This window comes from Geotrypetes seraphini, chromosome 15 (assembly GCF_902459505.1).
Source record: "Geotrypetes seraphini chromosome 15, aGeoSer1.1, whole genome shotgun sequence".
NCBI classification, from domain to species: domain Eukaryota; kingdom Metazoa; phylum Chordata; class Amphibia; order Gymnophiona; family Dermophiidae; genus Geotrypetes; species Geotrypetes seraphini.
In genome coordinates this window covers 34,530,233-34,551,938 of record NC_047098.1, presented here as the reverse complement: position 1 = coordinate 34,551,938, position 21,706 = coordinate 34,530,233, and the positions used below count along the sequence as shown (strand labels likewise).

The 21,706-nt window shown below is 44.6% G+C and overlaps 1 protein-coding gene across 4 annotated transcripts in view; it reads right to left on the bottom strand.

Moving 5' to 3' along the window:
• ANKRD13B (ankyrin repeat domain 13B) overlaps window positions 1-19,468 on the bottom strand; it is a 184,202-nt gene extending 164,734 nt beyond the window's left edge. For 2 of the 4 annotated variants that reach the window (XM_033922432.1, XM_033922433.1), the window contains exon 1: window positions 18,994-19,115. Coding sequence is in view for 2 of the 4 variants with exons in the window: in XM_033922430.1 (XP_033778321.1) it covers window positions 18,994-19,095 (102 nt within the window). In the remaining 2 variants the exon portion in view is untranslated. Of the gene's footprint in view, window positions 1-18,993 lie in introns of all 4 variants that reach the window. The other 2 variants (XM_033922430.1, XM_033922431.1) reach the window with 2 other exon arrangements.
• Window positions 19,469-21,706: the final 2,238 nt, after the last annotated feature.

Below are 21,706 nucleotides of genomic sequence, written 5' to 3'. Positions count from 1 at the left end.
TACACTCCTGCTTTTTTTTTTTTTTTTTGCTTGGTGCAGTTTGATTTGTTGAGTAGGCAGCTTGGTCAACCAGTCAAACTGCATCAAACAAAAAGAAAACAACCCCCCCCCAAACAAATTAGGCTCTTGGACTGGGGATTCTCTGAGCCCCCCTTAAAGGCTCTGACAGTACTAATCTGCAGCTGCCTGTTGCCTGCTCAACCAATAAAATTTGGAGCAGTGCCCTCAGGGCCTTCAGAGAGTGGGATGAATCCCCTGAAGGTCCTCCTGACCGCACACCACTGCTGGGTCCCCTACATCGCCCAGGCAGGGCTGAAGCACAGGAAGGCAGCAATAGCTCTAATGCAAATGATCCCAGTTCTAGAAAGTTCAAGGAAAGAATTCAGTTTGGTGACGGGACTAAATCGCATGAGACAATGGCGCGCCAACAACTGAGCCCAGACAACTGAGCGCAAGGTTGACGGCGTGCCGAAGAAAAGCACTATTTTAAAGGGCTCTGACGGGGGTGTGTGGGGGGAACCCCCCCACTTTACTTAAGACATTGCGCTGCCGTTGTGGGGGGTTTGGGGGGTTGTAACCCCCCACATTATACTTAAAACTGAACTTTTTCCCTAAAAAACAGGCAAAAGTTCGGTTTCAAGTATAATGAGGGGGGTTACAACCCCCCAAACCCCCCACAACGCCAGCGCGATGTCTGTTAAGTAAAATAGGGGGGTTCCCCACCAACACCCCCCGTCGGAACCCTTTAAAATAGTGCTTTTTTTCGGCGCGCCAACAACCTTGCGCTCAGTTGTCTGCGCATGATTTTGTCTATGAACCATTCCGTTTGGACCCAGGACATCCAAAAGATGTCATAAAATGGCACTTTGATTTTTTAATCACCAAAACATCCAAATCACCATTTTCAAAACCTACTTTCTAGATGATTTTCTATGTCACTTCTCAGCAGTGTGTCTAAATTTCATGGAGGCATGTTAGAGGAATGTTTTGGGTAGGATTAGGAGGGGCTTAGGACTTTGACATTTTGCAGCTAGGCCTGTTTTAAAAATGAATAAGTGCCAAAAAGGTGCCCAAACTGACCAGGTGACCACTGAAGGCATGAAGGCATGTCCCCCGTTCCCCCAGTGGTCACTGATCCCCCCCCTCTCACCCCCCAAAGATGTAAAAGAATGACACGAGGACAAAATTTGTCCCTGTCCCCACAAGCTTTGTCCACATCTCCGCCCCGCCATTTGCACAAGCCTCAAACACATGATTTTATATTTAAATCTTTTTATTAATGTATAAAAAGGGAAAATATTCTGTACAACTGTTTATAAATCACAAATACAGCCTTCCATTTTGATCTAATTTTGGTACAACCTCCCCAAAGATTCAGTTGCCTGTGTTTCTAGGAAGATAATTGGCTTGTCTTTCAGACATGGGTGTAGAAAAGAACCTAAACTGTGTAGTGGATGAACAGGAAAATGAAATCTATTAAATGTAGAAATGTTCCTTGATGCCAGCAATGTTAGATGAATCTGTTGCAGTAACAGTAAGATGCCTGAGCAGCTGGGCACGTGATGGAAGGACGTTGCAGATGGCAGGAGTCTGAACAGTAGACGAGACACTTGTTGCCACATCAAAGGCAGATAAGACACAAATGATGTCATTTAACAGTGCTACATTTAAATTGAAAAGCAGCTTCTGCCGTTTTTGTTTTTGTTTTCAAATAATTGAATTCAGTTGCCAATTGTCTAAGATGTGTTACATTTTCACATACTGATAGTCGTTTCAAACTTTTAGAGAATAACATGGGGACAATGTTTGTCTCCGTCCCCACCGCATCCCCGCAGACTCTGTCTCTGTCCCCGCCCCATAGGCTCTGTCCCCGTTCCTGTCCCACAGTTAGCCGTGGGTACCCATCCCCGTGTCAGAGGCTGACCTCTAAGAAATCTAATAATTGTGAGTATAATTGCTTTCTTATTCAACATAGAACCTGGTTCTGCGGTGTTCCATCTGTCTTGTTCTCGCACCCTTGGATGTTGATTGAAGACTCTTTAAGCTAAGTTGCTGTTTTGATTTTTTGGGGGAATTGGCTGGAGGGTTCCCTGAGTGATTGCAGTTTGTGATTTCACTTATTTCACCTGTGTTCATTGTGCACTGTTTTTTTGGTGATTGTGTTAGTTAATTTAAAACACACCTTCGGTACCCTATGATGGTGTGTAGGTGGGGGCTTGTCAGCCTCTACCTTTTCGCATGAAGCGTTGGAGTTCGCTCCCGTCGCTGAACCTGCGCACTGAGGGTACCCATCACTTATATTACCTTTATATACTCTTAGTTGTTTTGTTGAGTATTGGTGGTTTCGCTGTTCTGCAATCACTCACGGAACCCTTGACCATTTTTTGCCTTACTGTTGGGTTCTTATTCAACAAAGCATAATTCAGAAGATTATTCTAGCATTCTGCATGTGTGTTAGTGTGTCAACACAGTTTAACTCACTGATAAGTGCCTTTTACATCTGGGATGTGATTATGGCTCACTGGTAGAGCTGCTGGTTGTGAGATCAAATCCCAGTGTAAGTCACTTAATCCTCCAATGCCCACCACTTTGAAATGCCAAAGCCACAAAAAGGCATTATACAATTCCTCATTCCATTCCCTTTCTCTCTAAGACAGCTGCGGATATTATGGTCAGTCCTAGTACAGCAACAAGCAGGTAGTCAGTGATGCGGAGTCCAAAACAAAAAGGCAAGGCAAACAACCCCACAACAAATATACAATAAGTGGGAAAGGACATGTGCACATCAACCTGGGATAAAAGAAGTTTATTGAATAATACAAAGCATATAAGAGATTTCTACCGTGGCCCAGAGCGCTAAATTCTCCGACACCAATAGGAATTCTATGAGCGTTGGAGCATTTAGTGCTTCAGGTCATAGTATAAACCTCTACCGTGGCTTAATAAAAGGGAAGAATTAGTTACATTTGATGCCCTTTATAGAACCTGGGGGTTAATGTGGACAAGTGCAAATAATGCATTTAAGAATTGTAACTATAAATACACATTGTAGCATAGTAAATGACGGCATTTAAAGACCTGAATGGTCCATCCAGTCTGTCCATTAGTTATTCGCATTAAAAATAGATGATTAAATTATCTTGTCTCTTCTTTGATATTTCTAGTCCATAGACTAAAGTCCACCTGGTATTGGCCTAGGTTCCAACAATCCGTTATGTTTCATATTAGGAGGGTGTGTATACCGTCTTAAATATAAAAACATAAGACAGCAAAAATCCAATTAGTTAAGAGGCTACAAACAAGCAACACAGCTCACAAGACTCCAATGTAGGCTGGCATCATGTTTTTATATTTAAGACAGCCAAGAACCCTATAAGACCCCTGAGGAAGGCATTTTTATTTTGACGAAACCAGCCCGTATTGGATCATTTGTATTTTATACATTATTTGGTTTCTATCCTGTGGGTCACTTGTGACTCTATACCAGGGGTGTCCATACTTTTTGGGCTTGCGAGCTACTTTTTAAAATGACCAAGTCAAAATGATCTACCAACAATAAAATTTTTAAAAACACAAAGCACACTGTACGCAGAGAAAATGTTAATTATCATTTGTATTCCGTGGGTTTTCAAAGAGGTCAAGGCAAATGACTAAATGCAATGTCACCTCAGGAACAACTATACAAAAATAGACAAATATACCCCCTCCCTTTTTACTAAACTGTGATAGCGGTTTTTAGTGCAGGGAGCTGTGCTGAATGCCCTGCGCTGCTCTCGATGCTCATAGGCTCCCTGCGCTAAAAACCGCTATTGCAGTTTAGTAAAAGGGGGCCATAGTGCAAAATAAAGACAGCAGATATAAATTCTCAAAACAGACACATTTTGATCACTAAATTGAAAATAAAATCATTTTTCCTACCTTTGTTATCTGGTGATTTCATGAGTCTCTGTTTGCACTTTATTCTTCTGATTGTGCATCCAATATTTCTTCCCTTCTTTCAGCCTGCTGTATGCTTCCAGATCTCATTCCCTCCGGCAACTTTTTATTCCTCTCTCCCTGCCCCCTCCCCTTTCATTCTGTCTGTCTTTCTTTCTCTCTCCCTGCCCTCCTTTCTTTCTTTCTGTCTTTTTCTCTCCATGCCCCCTTTCTTTCTGTCTCCCTGCTCCCCCTTCTTTCTGTCTCCCTGCCTCCCCTTCTTTCTGTCTCCCTGCCTTCTCCCAAGCCACTGCCGCCACCGCCATCGGGGAAACAAGCCTCCAAACCACCGCCACCCCAAGCTCTCCCTGCTTCCCCACATAGAAGTGTTGGGCTGACCAGATTTCCTCTCCCGATGTCATTTCTGAAGTCAGAGAGGACATTCCGGGCCAGCCAGGCAGCGATTGGCTGGCCCGGAACTTCCTCTCCAAAGTCAGAATTGACATCAGGTGGGGGAAGTTGGTCGGCTCGGCGCTTCTGAGTCGGGAAGCAAATAGAACCGCGAAGGCAATGCGATTGACTCGCATTGCCTTCGCGATCTACCAGTCGATCGTGATCAACCTTTTGGGCACCCCTGCTCTATACACTTTGTGGATTGTTTTTAAGTTATTACCAGTAAACTACAAACTTGTACGTCCAATTTTCTGTTCCACAATCTTTTTGTTGTTTTGCTGCTTCACTTCCTTTGTGGATCCTTTTGGTGCTATTTGGATTTTGTTTGGGGTTGGTTTTTTTTTCATATTAGGAGGCCCCAACCAAGATAAGCATCTCAGAATCATTTTGAACAACAGATTTGAAAATCAAGCTCAGCATATAGCGGAATTCAAAAAGGCAAATAGAATGTTATGGCTAATTTGGAAAAGGGATAAAGAATGAAAGTGAACATTTTATAAAGCCTCTTTAGCAGTCCATGGTGCAACTCCATCTTGAGTGCTATGTGAGGTTCTGGTTACCTGATCTCATAAACCATATAGAGAAACTAGAAAAGCTAAAAAGAAGAGAAACCAAAATGATAAAGGGGATAGAGCGGCTTCCCTATGAAGAAAGGCTAAACTAGAGCAGATATTACTGAGAGGAAATATGACAGAAGGCAGAAATGGGTGAAATAGAAAGGAAACCATTCTCAAGTCTCTCAGCCAGTACTAAAATGAGGGGACACTTCAAGAAACTACTAGGTTAAAAAAATGTAAAAAACATATCAAATACATACTGTATTTTTTCTTTTTTTTTAACTTTATTTAGTTTTAATGTCAACAAAAAGTGCAATACAATTTATATACAAATAATGATAATCAACCAAGCACTTATAATCAATCAGTATCTATACAAAAGATAAAAATTCCCTCCCCCATCCATCATTACCATCAGAAATAATACCAAAACAAAAGATATACCACCCCCTCTCCCACCCCCTTCCTGGATGTGTGGATGAAAAATAACGGAAAATAAAGATAAAAGGACAACTATATCAAATCTACAAAAGACGTCAATGGACCCCCAAATTAATTTGAAATTTGTTGCTGTATATGTGGTTAAGGCAAATAGCAAAGCTGGTTCAGACAAGTTTCTGGAGGAAAAGTCCAGATAACATTACTTGCCATGCTAGCTTGGGAAAATTTGTCTCTGAATATGAACCTTCTCCTTGGACTTACTATTCTGAATGTATGACCTAGATTGGCTACTGCCAGACAGGATTCTGGACTTAATGGACCTTTGGTCTGACCCCATATGGCACATTTACTGGCTTGGAAAGACTTCTGTTAGAATTTTGCACTGGGAGGGGGACCAAGGACTTATCTTTGCACTAGCTGACTCAAAACTTGTTTCATCAATGAGAATTTTTCTTCCAAGAGCAACAGCAAAGGATTCCCGACAGCTGTTGTTCCCTACAGCTGCCAGACATTACTCTTTCTCTTATTAATATCACTCCTGCAGCTCCACTGTAGTAAATTCTGCTCACCACAAAAACTACATGACTCCATTAGAGACTTGGCTCTGCAAGAGGAGAGTCACCTCCACTCTGATTTGTGTCTGAAACGTGAGAATAAGCAGCAGCAGTGAAGAAGGATGACACACATCTCAGTCCCTTCTATCTCCCTTCCTGACAAGTTAACATGATTACTGCAATTTGTAAGAGGAATGAAGAGGCAAAATAAGTAAGAATATACAGCTATACCATTTTCAGTGTATATAGTCAGACAAAAGGAAATAGGGCTGACTGTGGAATATTAACTGTTCACTTTCTGTCAGATAAAGTCATTTTTACACCCCACCCCCCTCTTAAACACATACACAGCACCAAAAACAGGGCCAAGAGACAAACTACACCTGGGGCAAACGAGACCCACCGCCACTGCCCATCCCGCTGCTCTCACTGCCTCTGCCCCCTCCCCCCATGCCTTTTAAAACTGCAGCTCCTCACTGGCAGCAAGCACAAGCAGACAGCGACTGATACACAGAGATCCCACCAGCCACACAGACTTTCCTCTGACATATTCCTGCCTATGCAGAAACAGGAAATTGCATCACAAGGATGGCTGTGTGGCTGATGTGAGCAATGTATATCAGTTGCTGGCTGCTCGTGCTTGCTGCAGGCAAAGAACTGGTAAAATGTAGAGGGGCCTCGATTTGTAGAAAAATTAATCAACCAGCGTTAGTGCCAGGCCTGGGAAATTTTGCCCCCCTCCCCGGTGACTCCGACCAAAAATAATTTAATATAAAGTTTACATTTCATCTTTCTCCAAGCCACCCTGCTTCAATGCAAAGCACAACAGGCATCATAAAATATGAAACCAAAAATACATCAAAGTGAATAAAAAATCAACCCAATACAAACTACTCAGATTACAGTTTATACATGCACAAAAAGAAAATCTAAAATTTCAGTACACCGGGGTCTTTTTACTAAGCCGTAGTAAGCACTATGAGCACTTACCACAACTTAAAATGCCTTACTGTTGGGTGGTGCACTCAAGCATCCTGCAGCAATTTTTGGATCTGCGTGCAAGATTTTTTTTTTTTTAGCACAGAGGAGCGTCTGGGGATGTAGAATATTCTAATCAGTTAGCGCATTTCCATTACTGCTTGCAAACTGGTTAGCACAGGATTAGCCTAAAAAACAGGTGTTTGTAAGTGCTCACGCGCTAATATTTTTTAATGGCCTCACACAAATGGCAAAATTAGCACATTAATGCAACAAAAAGTAGAAAAAAATCAGCCGTTTTTCCAGCTACAGGAAAAACGGCCTTAGCACGCGGGAAAGCACTGTATAAAAGCATGCTTAGGGTCACATTTGACTGCAGCTTGGTAAAAGGACCCCACCATGAAGAGCTCAACAATACTATTGGAGAAATATACTGAGCTGTGAATTTGTACGTGTTCAGCTTTTTTCCTTCAAGGGAGATGGTGAAGAGTTTCACAAGATGGCTGCTCTACCTACCGGCGCCTAAATAAAAGGCACCGGAATCACACCAACATAGGAGCTTTATGGCGCTTAAAACCACTATGGGTGTAGCTACGGTTACCAGACGTCCGGTAAGCACATGTTTATTTATTAAGTTCACCTCTCTTTTTCAACATAAAAATCATAAATACAGTAGACAATATTCAATCAAAAATCAGAAAGTTAAATAATTTAAACAAATCATATCATAAAATGGCTGCAACAATAAGCAAATGAATCCACAAATAAGAAATCAAGAAATATAATGTTCCAAAATAACAAAGAAGCTAAGACCTAAAACTTCCCAACTTACGGTAAGTCTAGGAATACTTGAAGAGAAGGCTGGTACTGATATCACCTGGTCACTTGCTAATTAGTTGTAAGCTCTTTGAGAAGAATCTTGCTGCTCCGGAAGATTCTCCCTCCCCCTTATATGGAAACACAGTCCCTAGTGAATGTGGAACTATAGAGATTGCCAGCAATGGCAAGAGCACGAGCAACTGACTGTTCCAGTCCAGACCATACCAAGTAAAGGTCAGGGATTTAAGCTTGGGCTAGGAGAGCAGGGCCTAGAGGCCAGGCTTTCATATTTGGGGAGTCTTCAAATTGAGGAGGATTTCTGACGGGGTGGGGGGGGCACTTAACTTGACAGATTGATTCACAATGGGAGAGTTCAGGTATGGGGAACCTTTATTTGGGAGGGGGGCCTCAGGAGGGGGTTAGTGCTTGGGGAACTCACAAGTGGTATGAATGGCCTCTTTAAAGGTGCAGCTCACGAGCAACAGGTGTTTTCTGGGGTTATTTTTCCTGCTATCACATTATAGAATTTATATAAAAACTGGGGTGTTCTGCATGCTTTGCATTTTATTACCACTGTATGTACCAAAAGGTATTCTAAATAAGCCTTTAATACTTAGGGTGATTAACTATACACTCATTCTGCACCAGGACTAGACATACTAAGGGCTAGATTCACTAAACTCACTGATCGTGTCCCGACCAGTTTGCGATCGTTTCCTGACCCCAACCCGATTCATTGACCTTCTGCCCAATCAATCTCCCTCCCGATCCGATCATGCAAATGAGGGGAAATGACATGCATAAATAGGAAGACATCGATTCACTAACCAGAAGAAGCGGTGTGCCCCAGGGCCCGGTACTTGGGCCCATCTTATTTAATATTTTCATCAATGACCTAGAGGAAGGAACATCCAGTGAGATCATCAAGTTTGACGGGCAATCAGATCGCAGAAGGATAGCGAGGAACTCCAGAGTGACTTGTGTCAGTTAGAGAAATGGGCAGAGAAATGGCAGATGAAGTTTAATGTGGAAAAGTGCAAAGTAAAGCATTTAGGCGGAAAGAACAAGGAACACGAGTATAGAATGTCAGGTGCAACTCTGGGTAAGAGCGAACAAGAAAAGGACCTGGGTGTACTGATAGATAGGACCCTGAAACCGTCGGCACAATGCATGGCAGCGGCAAAGAAAGCAAATAGAATGTTAGGCATGATAAAGAAAGGAATCACGAGTAGATCAGAGAAAGTTATAATGCCACTTTATAGGGCAATAGTCAGACCACACTTGGAATACTGTGTCCAACATTGGTCTCCCAACCTAAAGAAGAAGGATATAAAACTGCTGGAGAGGGTGCAGTGACGAGCAACAAAGCTAATAAAAGGTATGGAGAACTTGGAATACGAGGAACGACTTAAAAGACTGGGATCTCCTTGAGAAAAGGAGATTGCGAGGGGATATGATTGAGACTTTCAAAATACTGAAAGGAATCAACAAAACAGAGCAGGAAAAAAAAATTATTTACAATGTTCAATGTGACACGGACAAGAGGACATGGACTGAAGCTAAGGGGGGACAGGGACAAGTCCAGGACAAATATCAGGAAGTTCTGCTTCACGCAACGAGTGGTGGACACCTGGAATGCTCTCCCAGAGGAGGTTATTGCGGAATCCACCGTTCTAGGATTTAAAAGCAAACTAGATGCACATCTCCTTACGAGAGGCATAGAGGGATATAGGTGACTAAAATTTCACCAGGTGTACACCTGGCTGGGCCTCCGCATGTGCGGATCACCAGACTTGATGGACCAAAGGTCTGATCCGGAGATGGCTGGTTAGGGGCGGGTTGGCTGGTTGCCTTTGGGCTGGCTGGCTTGGGACTGGCTGGCTGGCTGGCCAGGTTGACTGGGTGCTGGCCGGCTTGGTACTAGCTGGGGGTTTGAGAGCTGGCTGGCTGCCACCAGACGTGCCTACCATTAGACATGTCCACCACTAGATGTGCCTTGTACCCTGTCTCAGCCTACTACTAGACCACCAGAGGGGGGACAGGGTACAGGGCACACCATTTGGTTCAGAATTTTGTTTTCTTGGTTTTTCCTCCTCTAGAGGTGGGTGCATCTTATGGTCAGGTGCGTCTTATGGAGCGAAAAATACAGTAAATTATTTGAATGTTCTAATGTGTGCTTATAAGTATTATGTTGACATTGTATTATACTGTATCTCTCATTTGAATTTCAGTGCTGTTAATAAATATATTTTTGAAACTTTTTCAAAGTAGTTCTGTTACTAAGTTTCAATTTGCTAATTTTGAGTTTACCTCATTCATTGTATTTGTTTATATTTGGTCTTTTTACTACTTTTATGCTGTTAACCAAATTGTAAGTTTTATGTTAAATTGTACTTGCTGTACATCGCCTAGGGTCAATCTCTTCATAAAGGTGGTTAATAAATCTCAATAAATAAACACTGCATTCTAGTCCTTTAATACCCAATAAAGGAAATAACATGGGTTAGTGACGTAATGCAGCTTGATAACTAAGTTAACCCCCCCACAATTAGATCTAATTTAATCAATTAAAGGTATACTGTTTCAGGTGCCTTTACAATAGACAAGCTGCAAAGACTTCAATATTTCATGGTTTTCTTTCCCTTAACTCAGAACCACCACAAACCTAGCTAATTTCATGTTTAGCATCTACAAGTGTGTCAATAGACTGACAGGTTACACAGTGCTCAGTGAGGAAGGGCAATGCCCATTAATTAAAGTCAATAACGTCCCTTTAGGGAAGTTCATATCCTTTTAACCATTCAGTTACCAAACTGAAGGTTACCAGTTTGTGGGCAATCTCTGAGAGCATAAACATAAGAACATAAGCAGTGCCACTGCTGGGTCAGACCTGAGGTCCATCATGCCCAGCAGTCCACAAACGCGACGGCCCATCAGGTCAGGACCTGTATACTAGCCCTTCTATCTCCTTTTCTTTCAGAAAATTGTCCAATCCCTTCTTGAACTCCAATACCGTACCCTGTCCTATCACTCCCTCTGGAAGCGCGTTCCAGGTGTCCACCACCTATTGGGTGAAGAAGAACTTCCTAGTATTGGTTGGTTCTGAATCTGTCCTCTTTAAATTTTTCGGAATGCCCTCTCGTTCTTGTAGTTGTCGAAAGTTTGAAGAATCTGTCTCTCTCCACTTTCTCTATGCCCTTTGTGATCTTATAAGTCTCTATCATATCCCCTCTAAGTCTCTGCTTCTCCAGCGAAAAAAGCCCCAGTCTCTCTAATCTTTCAGTGTATGAAAGGTTTTCCAAACATTTTATCAAATGTGTCGCTCTCTTCTGAACCCTCTCGAGTATCGCCATATCCTTCTTTAGGTACGGCGACCAATATTGGACGCAGTACTCCAGATGCAGGTGCACCATCGCCCGATACAACGGCAGGATAACTTCTTTCATTCTGCTTGTAATACCCTTCTTGATTATTCCTAGCATTCTATTCGCTTTCTTAGCAGCCGCTGCGCATTCATTGTGCTGATGGCTTCATTGTCATGTCCACTATTACCCCCAAGTCCCTTTCTTGGGAACTCTCACTCAATAACAACCCTCCCATCGTGTAGCTGTACCTCGGGTTTCTGTTTCCTATGTGTAAGACTTTACATTTCTCTACATTGAACTTCATCTGCCATCTCATTGCCCACTCCCCTAGTTTGTTCAGGTCCCTTTGTAAATCTTCGCAGTCCTCTTTAGTCCTAGCCCCATTAAATAGCTTGGTGTCATCTGCAAATTTTATTATTTCGCTTTCTAGATCATTTATAAATACATTGAATAGCAGCAGTCCAAGCACCGACCCCTACAGAACACCACTCGTGACCTTCTTCCAGTCCAAATAGTGGCCCTTCACTCCTACCTTCTGCTTTCTGCCGCCAACCAATTCCTGATCCATCTGGGTACGTCTCCTTCCACCCAAAAAAGGCAGTTAATTCCCAGAGAGTGATTCTGGTTATAGTACCCACCATAATGGAGATTCACTGCCTGGTATCTCACCCAGTTTGAGCTCAGGTCCGACCGCACAGCAACCACAGGCCACTGGCAGTGGTTCTTATATGCTGCCAGTGGCTGACCCGAACCTTTTCCTCTGGCGCATTTGCGTTTTGCATCAGAGGGAAGGCTTCCAGGTCAGCTTCCGGCAGCATGTAGGAACCATAGCTGGTGACCTGAAAAGAAGAGGCTGCATGGGCTGGAGAGGGTGGGAAAGGAAAGAAAGAGAGAGAGAAAGATGTCCTCCCACTTTAGGCTTAGGCCTGCCCAAAATTGGCTGCCTGGCTACCCACTGCAGGACCTAGATCAGAGCTATTCAATTCTGGTCCCCAGATCTACTGGCAGGCCAGGTTTTCAGGATATCTATTATGAATTTGCATGAGAAAGATCTGCATGCAGATCTCTCATAAAAATTCATTGTGGATACCCTCAGTGGCATCGCCTCTGTGCCCCTCCCCAGCCACAAACGTACTCTCCCTGCCCCCATACCTCTTTAAATCTTCACCAGCACGATCAGCTTCTCCAGCCTGCTCCTCGCACCAGTGTTGGCTTTCCCTCTGATCTCACTTCCTGGCCTTGGTGACCAGGAAGTGATTTCAAAGTGGAGCCAGGTTGTGCAAGCAGCAGGCTGGTGAAGATTTAAAGAGGTACAGGAGGAAGGAAGGGCATGAGTTTGGCATGGGGGGGCCAGCTCTCCCCCAAGACAGCGTCTGGGATGGTCCACCCCTCTCTCCTGCCCCTCTTACTATGCCACTGGATAAACTGAAAAGATGGCCTCCCTGTGGACCAGAACTGAGTAGCCCTGATCTAGATCCTTAGTCTTCACTCCCAGTCCTTGAGAGCTGCCAGCAGGCCATTAGCCCTAATGAATATGAACTAGAAATATTTGCTTGCTCACTACCTCCAGGGCACATCTCTATCATACATATTAATTAGAGATAGCCTCGAATCCTGGCCTGTTGACAGTCCTAGAGAACTGACTGGCTGGGTGTCTGAAGGAGTGGGTTTAGAATCCCTAGCCAAGACAAATATCACCTGCTGTACAACATATTGAGGTCTTGCTCATCCTTCTAAGTAACTTCTTAACTTCTGTCTCTATTAGAGCAAAAAGTGTTATCAGAGCCAGCCTGCATGTTATAAAGTGGAAGGGAGAATGGTATTTATGGTCCTTTGTAGAGAATTACACGGGGACAAATTTGGCCCCATCCCCGCAGGAGTGGGAGCGTGTGGTGTAGTGGTTAGAGCTACAGCCTTGGTACCCTGAGGTTGTGGGTTTGAATCCTGCACAGCTCCTTGTGACCCTGGGCAAGTCACTTGATCCCCATTGCCTCAGGCAGTGGTGTACCAAGGGGGGGGGTCTGCCCCGGGTGCAGCCTTAGGGGGGGTGCACAGCTGGCCCGGTCCCTATCGCGCTCTCTCCCTCCTTACTGCTGCCCTCCTTCATGGCGCTTTCACACACACACCCCTTACCTTCATGGCGTTTTCACCCCCCCAGGCCCGGTCCAGTCCAACAAACCTCCCTGCCCTGTGGCCGGCAATGTCTAAACTGTCTTCCTATGGCAGCCGCAATGTTGTAGTTGCATATGGCTTCCGTAAAGGTCGTCTCTGACGCAACCGGAAGTTGCATCAGAAACTACCTTTACGGCAGCCATATGCAACTACAACAATCCGGCTGCCGTAAGAAGGCAGTTTAGACATCGCCGGAAACAGGGCAGGGAGGTTTGTCAGCCCAGGCCTGTTGGGGGGGGGAAGTGTCACGAAGGTAAGGGGCAGGGAGAGAGAAAGGGAGAAAAGGTGTGGTGGAGAGGAAAAGACGCTGAAGGGAAATGGGTAAAACAGAGGGGGGAGAAGGACGCTGAAAGCGCATGGGGAAGACAGAGGGGGAGAAGGACGCTGAAAACACATGGGGAAGATAGAGGGGGAAAGGACTCTGAAAGCACATGGGGAAGATAGAGGGGGAAAGGACTCTGAAAGCACATGGGGAAGACAGAGGGGGAGAAAAACACTGAAAGCATATGGGGAAGACAGAGGGGGAGAAAGACGCTGAAAGCACATGGGAGAAGACAGAGGGGGAGAAGACGCTGAAGGGAAATGGGGGATGACAGAGTGGGGAGAAGACGCTGAAGAGAAATGGGGAACAGAGAATGGGGAGAAGATGCTGGAAGGAAAGCAGAAACCAGACAACAAAGGTAGAAAAATATTCTATTTCTTTCTTTTTTTGCTTCAGGATAGTTGTGTTGATAAAAATTTATAAACAAATCCCTACCAGCTGAACGTCTCTTTCTCCAGTTCAGCAGCCAGAACTTTGATTTATAAGGAAGGAATAAGCTAAATATTGCAGTACTGAGGCTTGTATGGATGCTGCGGGGACAGGAACGAAGCGGTGAAGGGGACGGTGCAATGATGGAGACAGATTTTTTCCCCGTGTCATTCTCTAGTGCTCACGTCAAAAGCTTCTCTCTGACTCAGCTTCCTGTTTCCGCTTTTGACTGAGCACCGCGTTGCCGATCTGAAGTTCTGTTGATGCCGGGGGTAGAAGGAGGCCCGTTGCCAATCTTAAGTGTCATCGCGCGGGGGGGGGGGGGGGTGTTGCCGGTCTTGTTGCCAAAATCGGAAAGGTAAGGAAGGGAGAAAGATGGGCCTGTGGTGGATGGAGAAATTGAGAGAAGAGGGTAGATGATGGAAGTGGGGAGAAAGGGGAGAAAGAAGGGGCAGATGATGGAAGTGAGGAGAGAGAAGAGGACAGATGATGGAAGTGGGGAGAAGGGATAGCAAATGCTGAATGAAAGTGGAGAAAGAGAACACATACTGGATGGAAGGAGGGATAAAGAAAAAGGACATATGCTGGATGGGGGAAGAAGATAGTAAGATAGTGGAGGGGTGAAGGAAAGGGGTGGCATGCTGTGGGTAGACATAGTGAAAAGAGGGAAACTGAGGACTGCATAGTAAGAAATAATTTAATTTAGATGGAGGCAGCTTTCCAGGCAGGTAAACTGAATGATTGGCTGGGTAACATTATCATGCACTCCTCATCCTATTTTAGTTTTAGAAAATTAGTAAAAATGAAACTGTTTAACCGATTTGTTACCTAATAATTTTTTGTTCATTATCTCTCCTATTCTGTATACTTGTATTCATTGATTCTACATTGTAACTATGTCGCTGATTGTCCAGCTCTTCTTATTGTAAACCGCCTCGAACTACCATGTCTTTGGCGGTATATAAGAATAAAATTATTATTATTATTATTATTATAAAACAAAGAAGGAAGAGCAGAGAAGGGAAAAGAGAGAGGAGAGAGACAGAGATATCAGATCTGAGCGGAGGAAATGAGAAGAGAGAGATGCTAAAAACCACAGGGGGGAGGGAAAAAGAGATGAAAGGAGAAAGATGCCAAACCATGAGGGAACAGAGGGAAGATGATGGATCCCAGAACAAAGGGGGGGGTCTAGAGGAGAGATGGCAGGGGGAGACAGACAGTTTCTGGAAGGGGCAGACAGTGGATGGAACGGACAGATGCTGGACTGAAGAGACAGGGCAGATGCTGGAAGGAAAAGAGTGAAAAGAAGATAAAAGCAGAAACCAGAGACAACAAAAGGTAGAAAAAAAATCATTTTATTTCTATTTTGTCATTAGAATATATCAGATTTGAAATATATATCCTGCTAGAAACATAACTGGGGACTGCAAAGCCCAGGCAGTGCTTCTTTAGCTTCTAGCTGGCTTAGGGCTCTCTCGGACCAGGGGGCAGTTGCCCTAGTTGCACTCCCCTAACACTATTCCTGTCATGTGTGACTGCAGTGTTCTGTTAGCATGATATTTCTGTGTAGCATTCTATAATAATTTGGCTTGTTCAGTTTTCTTGATAGTAGAGGGGATATATGTGAAGGGGAGGGGAGACAGGAGTTTTGTTGGTCCTTGCTCTGTATATTTATATTTATAAAATGACAATTGTACAGAATATTATTTCTTTTTATACTTTAATAAAATATGTTCAATATAAAAATCATAACTGAGACTTGTGCGGATGGGATCAGATGGTTTGCGGGGACTGAGCTTGCAGAGATGGGGCGGGAATGTGTTTTTTAAATTTCAGTCTTAGTAGTTTGCCAGTCCACAAAATAATTATTTTATTTCTGCCGGTCCACGGGTGTAAAAAGGTTGAAAAACACTGCTCTAGAGCAGAGTCGGCAGCTGCGCTGAGGTGCAGGAAGGTCCCCCGATGACTCATCTGCCGGCTATGCTCCGGAAAAAATAAGTTATGTCGGAGGGGGTGGACCCGGCAAACACAGTCATCGCGGGTCCTTGCCCAACTCCCTGCGTCTGCCGGGTCAACCCCCTCTGACGTAACTTACTTCTTCCGGAGCAAAGCCTGGAGTCATCGTGGGATCTTCCAGCACGTGGCTGCCGACTCTGCTCCAGAGCTAGTATGTCGGAGTGGGGTGGACCGGCAGCTACAGTCATCGCAAGAAAGGAGCAGGACTGCTGGAATGAAAGAGTGGTGCAGGGAGAGAAAGGGGGCAGGGTGGTATGGAAGGGTAATGCTGATGGAATTGATGTACAGGGAAAGGGGAGAGAGACATAAGGGGGAAGGTTACTGGATGGAATTGGATCGGAGGGAAAGAAAGGGGGCAGATGCTGATTGAAGAGGGGTGAATGGAGAGAGAAAGGGCAGACATTGGATGATAGTGTGGTGGGTAGAGGGGGAGCCTATGCTGGATGGAAGTGCAGATGGAAGAGATAAGGGAGCAAATGCAGGAAGGAAATGGGAGGAGAGAAAGAGGGGAGCAGACGATGGAAGTGGACAGAGAGAGGAGAAGGTACTAAATGGAAGGGGTAGAGAAAAAGGGCACATGATGGAAGGAGGGGATAAATAAAAGGAGGGCACATGATGGGGGGAAAAGGATTGAGTTAGGGAAATACTGGAGGGGTGAGGGAAAGAGGTGGCGAGCTGTAGGTAGACAGTAAAAAAGGAAATTGATGAGAGGGTAGTAAGAATGTAATCTAAATGGATGCAGAAAATAAATTGAAAAGGAAAATGAGGGAAGAAAGGGATTGCAGAAGAGAGGTGTGGTAAAGGGAAGGAGAGGAGAGAGATGCCAGACCAATGGGGGTAAAAGGAGAGATGAAAGGGGGAGGCATAAAGTTTCTGGAAGGGGCATAGAAGGAGAGAAGATGCCATATAGGGGCAGAGAGATGGCAGACAGTGGATGGAAAGAAGAGAGTAACAAGAAGATGAGGAAAGCAAAAACCAGAGAAGAAAAAGGTATAACAAAAATTTTCTATTTATTTATTGCTTTAGGAGACATGTGTCACTGTTTCTGTGGTGTTGCATTGTATGCAGAGTCCAGCTTCTTGCTGGTTCAATTTAACCTTTGTCTATGTATTTCTATTTTATCCCCCCTTTTACAAAACTGTGGAGCGTTTTTTAGCGCCAGCCATGGTGGTAGCAGCTCTGATACTCAGAATTCTATGAGCGTCAGAGCTGTTACCACCGTGGCTAAAATCCACACTACAGTTTTGTAAAAGAGGGAGGGGTTAGTTTGTGATGACATTCCATACTAGGCGAAGGTGTTTTCTGTGTGTTTGAAAGACATGGTTTTCTGTTAGGATTGACAGTGTAGGATTGATCTGTACTAGTCTGGCTTGTTTAGTTTTACAATGGGTGTATTGCTGTTGTACTGCTCACTGAGGTATGTAAGACGCTGTCTTTTCCTAGGTAGTCATGTGTGACATGTGGCTTGTTACTAAAAATCATGTTTTTCGTACATATGGGGGGGGATGCCAAAAAATGATGGGCCCCAGGTACATTAGATAGAGTGGGAGCCTGCCGGGACAGTTAGGGAATAATGCTTGAGTACCAGAATAATTTGTAATCCACATAGAATTGTAGGATATACGGAATATAAATTATTAAAATAAAAAATAAAATAAACTACATCCCATCCCCACGAGTTTTGTTACTGGCCCTGGCCCTGCCCCATTCCTGTAAGCTCTGCCTTACCTGCACAACCCTCAAACAACTTTTAAAGTGTTTGAGGCTTGTGCAGATGAGGACGGAGCTTGCAGGAATGGGGCAGGGACAAGAAAAGAACTTGCGGGGACGGGAAAATGAGTTCCTGCGGGGATGGGGAAAAATTTACCCATTCTTTAGTCCTTGGCTTTGTGCATGTAGTATAAAGGTTTTAAAAAGAAACTTTGGCATTTTCTCATAAATTTTCCTTGTATTAAAATACATGGACAGTAACAACTATAGTCAGCAATCCAGCAAGAAGGAAGTTAAATTGGTTTACTTTTGCTACAGATTTCAATATTTAGGTTATCAATGAAAGAAAACAAAAACATTTGCATCAAATATGGACTTTCAAACATCTTCCCCTATCCAAAGATGGGAAATTACATCTATATATATATATATATAAAGGAAGGGCCAATGCCTTAAGAGAAGAAAAATGTGTCCTGCAGCTTTAAACTCGGGATCCTGTCCTGACAAGCTTCCTCTCTCCTCCTCTTCAAAGTAGCAAGAGGACTGGTCTAATGCTCAGAGAGCTGACTCCACATCCACCACCGATTCTCCCCCTGACCCGGGCAAGCCCCTTCGTCTCCTGCTGTCTTGGGTTCCCTTCCCATTTAAGCGATATGGGGAAAGAATATACCCTACTTGAACTCTAAACATGCAATAATCCGCCTTTGGTATTATTTGCAATCCCGACTTAAATATACAGTAATTGTTATTATCAAAAGAGAGCCTGTAATATGTGCAGGTAAACGAAGAAACGTGAGATCCTAGACGAGGTTAACTCCATTCAGATGCAAATGAAGGCAGGAGAGACGGCCAGACAGTCGGACTTCCAGCGCATCAATGCAACACGAGATAACCGCTTAAACCTGACTTAAAGCAAGTTTCTCGCCCAAAGCCCCTGAGGAATCGTCCCCAGAGGAAGGAAATTAAATACGTGACAAACACCTGACATTATTTCTGCCCTGTCAACAAAACATCTTTTTCCCCATGAAAGACCTAGCTTCCCCCACCCCCCACCCCCACTAAAACTCAGCTGATCACATAGGGGCAGACGACTGAAACCATTTCTTCCGAAGGTGCAGCTTAAATATTGCAGCAGTAAGCTTAAAGACCAGAAGACAATATGGACTTAAGATCTCGGTATAAGACACTTAGATTAAATCATCTGTCTCGGGGCTGGGGCTGGAGGATGCCCGCCTCCCCGCCCTCGCCTGGCTTACACCCACCTGCTCGGTGCTGAGCTCCAGCTCCAGCTCCCGGGACTTGTTCTGCCACACCAGGTAATGCAGAGGGTACCTGCTCTCCGGCCCTTTCTTGGATGCGATCATCCTCTGTTCATGCTGGAACTTCCTTCTCCCGGCTCCAAAAAAAACAGCATGCAAAGTGGGGGGGGGGAGGGAGGGGAAAAGGCAGGTGGTGCTGCTGACCGCTCTGGAGGTCCCGTCTGGGGGAGGGGTGGGTGTGGTGTCGGCTCGGGCGAGAGAGCGGCTCAGCAGAAGAGCGACGCGTGGAGGCGGCAGGCCCCCGGGTCCGGAGCAACAGCTCCCGGCATCCTCCCTCCTCCCCCGCGCTGCATCACGGGAACTGGAGTCCCCCCCCCCGACCTGGCTACGGGCGTGTGCTGAATGCTGAGCTCGCGCCAGGCGAGGACTCTACTCCCGAGGGGGCCTGGGAGGGCGTGCACGTTCGCTGATTCTCCCGAGAGGGCCTTTCGTCGTTTGCCAGGGTAAAAACAGAAAAGAGCACCTACATGTGCATGAACGTCCGAGATGCCTTAAGATTGCCCCTAGCGGAGGCAAGGCTAAGTGGCCGGGGGCGCGGCAGGGAAAGAAGTAGCTGCGTGGCCTCCAGAGGTCACTTTTCCCTTCTTAAAAAGATCAATAAGTTTTTGCTCAGACAAGAGACAGTCTGCATGACCTGACAACACTCTCCTTGAAACCTCTGAAACAACATTTTTAAAAAAGATAGCTGATTGAACATAATTTCAGAACTACTATAATAGAAGCTTGCTGAACGAGAGGATAGTGAAATACCCGAGACAACATGGATTCACTAAAGTTAATGGGATTGCATTCTTTGACTGGGTAACCAGAACATTAGCATTGAGGAAGGGCGTTAGATAGATTTCAGCAATGCCTTTGATATGGCTCCTTGAACTCACTCCTAGCCACTCAAGCTGCAAAACTCGACCCACAACTCTACAACCCATTGACCACAACCACAGACTACAAAACCTTCAAAAAAAAAGAAATAAAAACCCTTCGATTCATAAAACACATAAAACCGAACTAACACCTGCAACTACTACATATGAACTTCTAATATCATGTCAACTCAGATGTAATCCTTAACTCTAAGAAATGTACAAACTACTCCCTAAATACTTCTAGTCTCTGGACAAACCATTTGTAATCCATCTTGAACCGCAAGGTAATGGCGGAATAGAAATCCCTAATGTAATGCAATGTAACTCCACCTGCTGAAGTTAGGACCCAAAGCAATGAACTGGATTAGAAACTGGCTGACAGACAGACTAGGGTTACCAGAAATGTCCTCATTTTTAGAGAACTGTCCAGGTGGCCAGAAAGATTTCTAAAACCCAGCAGTTTGTCCGAGTTTTGGAAGGTCTTGAGCTCGGGGACGCATCTGGAGGGCCTCCAAGCATATGTGGACGTGATGCAATAATGTTGCACATATGCATGTGACGTCATCTGAAGTCACTGCTGGCCTGTTGTGGCATCGGAGAACAGGGAGAACGCAAAGACAACGCAAATCTATTGCGTTGCCTTTGCAATCGATCTTTTGGGCACCCCTGGTCTATAACCATTATCTCTTCCTCTTTCTAAGAGATCCCTTGTGCCTATCCCATGCTTTCTTGAATTCAGACATAGTCTCTGTCGCAACCACTAGTTCCAGGAGACTGTTCACGCTTGTACCACCCTTTCTTTAAAAATGTATTTCCTTAGATTACTCCTGAGCCTCTTAACTTCATCCTATGCCCTCTCATTCCAGAGCTTCCTTTCAAATGAAAGAGTCTCTATCATATCTCCCCTCTCCCGCCTTTCCTCCAAAGTATACATATAGAGATCTTTAATTATGTCCCCATACGCCTTAAGACGAAGACCACGCACCATTTTAATAGCCTTCCTCTGGACCAACTCCATCCTTTTTATATCATTTTGAAGATGCGGTCTCCAGAATTGTACACAATATTCAAAATGAGGTCTCGCCAAAATCATATACAAGGGCATCAGTACCTCCTTTTTCCTACTGGCCATACCTCTTCCTGTGTACCCTAGCATCCTTCTAGCTTTCGCCGTCACCTTTTCAACCTGTTTGGCCACCTTAAAGAAGCTTGGATTTTTATAAAAGCAAGTAGGTGTCTATATTCCTCATAGATAGGGTTACTAGCTATCTGGATTTACCCAGATATGTCCTCTTTTTAGAGGACTGTGCAGGCATCCGGACAGGATTTCAAAACCTGGCACTTTGGGTTTTGAAAACCATTGAGCTTGGGGCCGCGTCTGGAGGACATCTGCGCATGCGCGGATGTGACATGATAATTTCGTGTGCATGCGCAGATGCCCTCCAGACGCGGCCCCGAAGAGATGAGGTATGTGTGGGGTTGGGGGCAGAAAGGGGCGGGGCTGTCAGTGGAATGGGGCAGGGCTGTGGGCAGAACTTACAGTCAAGTGAAGCTGAAGATATGACCATCCCAAAAATATAGCTTTATGCATTTATGCAAATTTTCACTGTTTTTCAGATTCAAATATCTCTAATGTGTAGGGGTTTTTTTTGGGGGGGGGGGTTTTAAATATCATTTGAAAGAGCTACAGAAACCCTGTTTCATCTTGCCCCAAGGTGTTGTACCAAACTGCAAAATTTCAGACTGCTAGGTAGTTTCCTTCTGCCGCAGTGCTTAAGCAAAGTTGGCGTTTT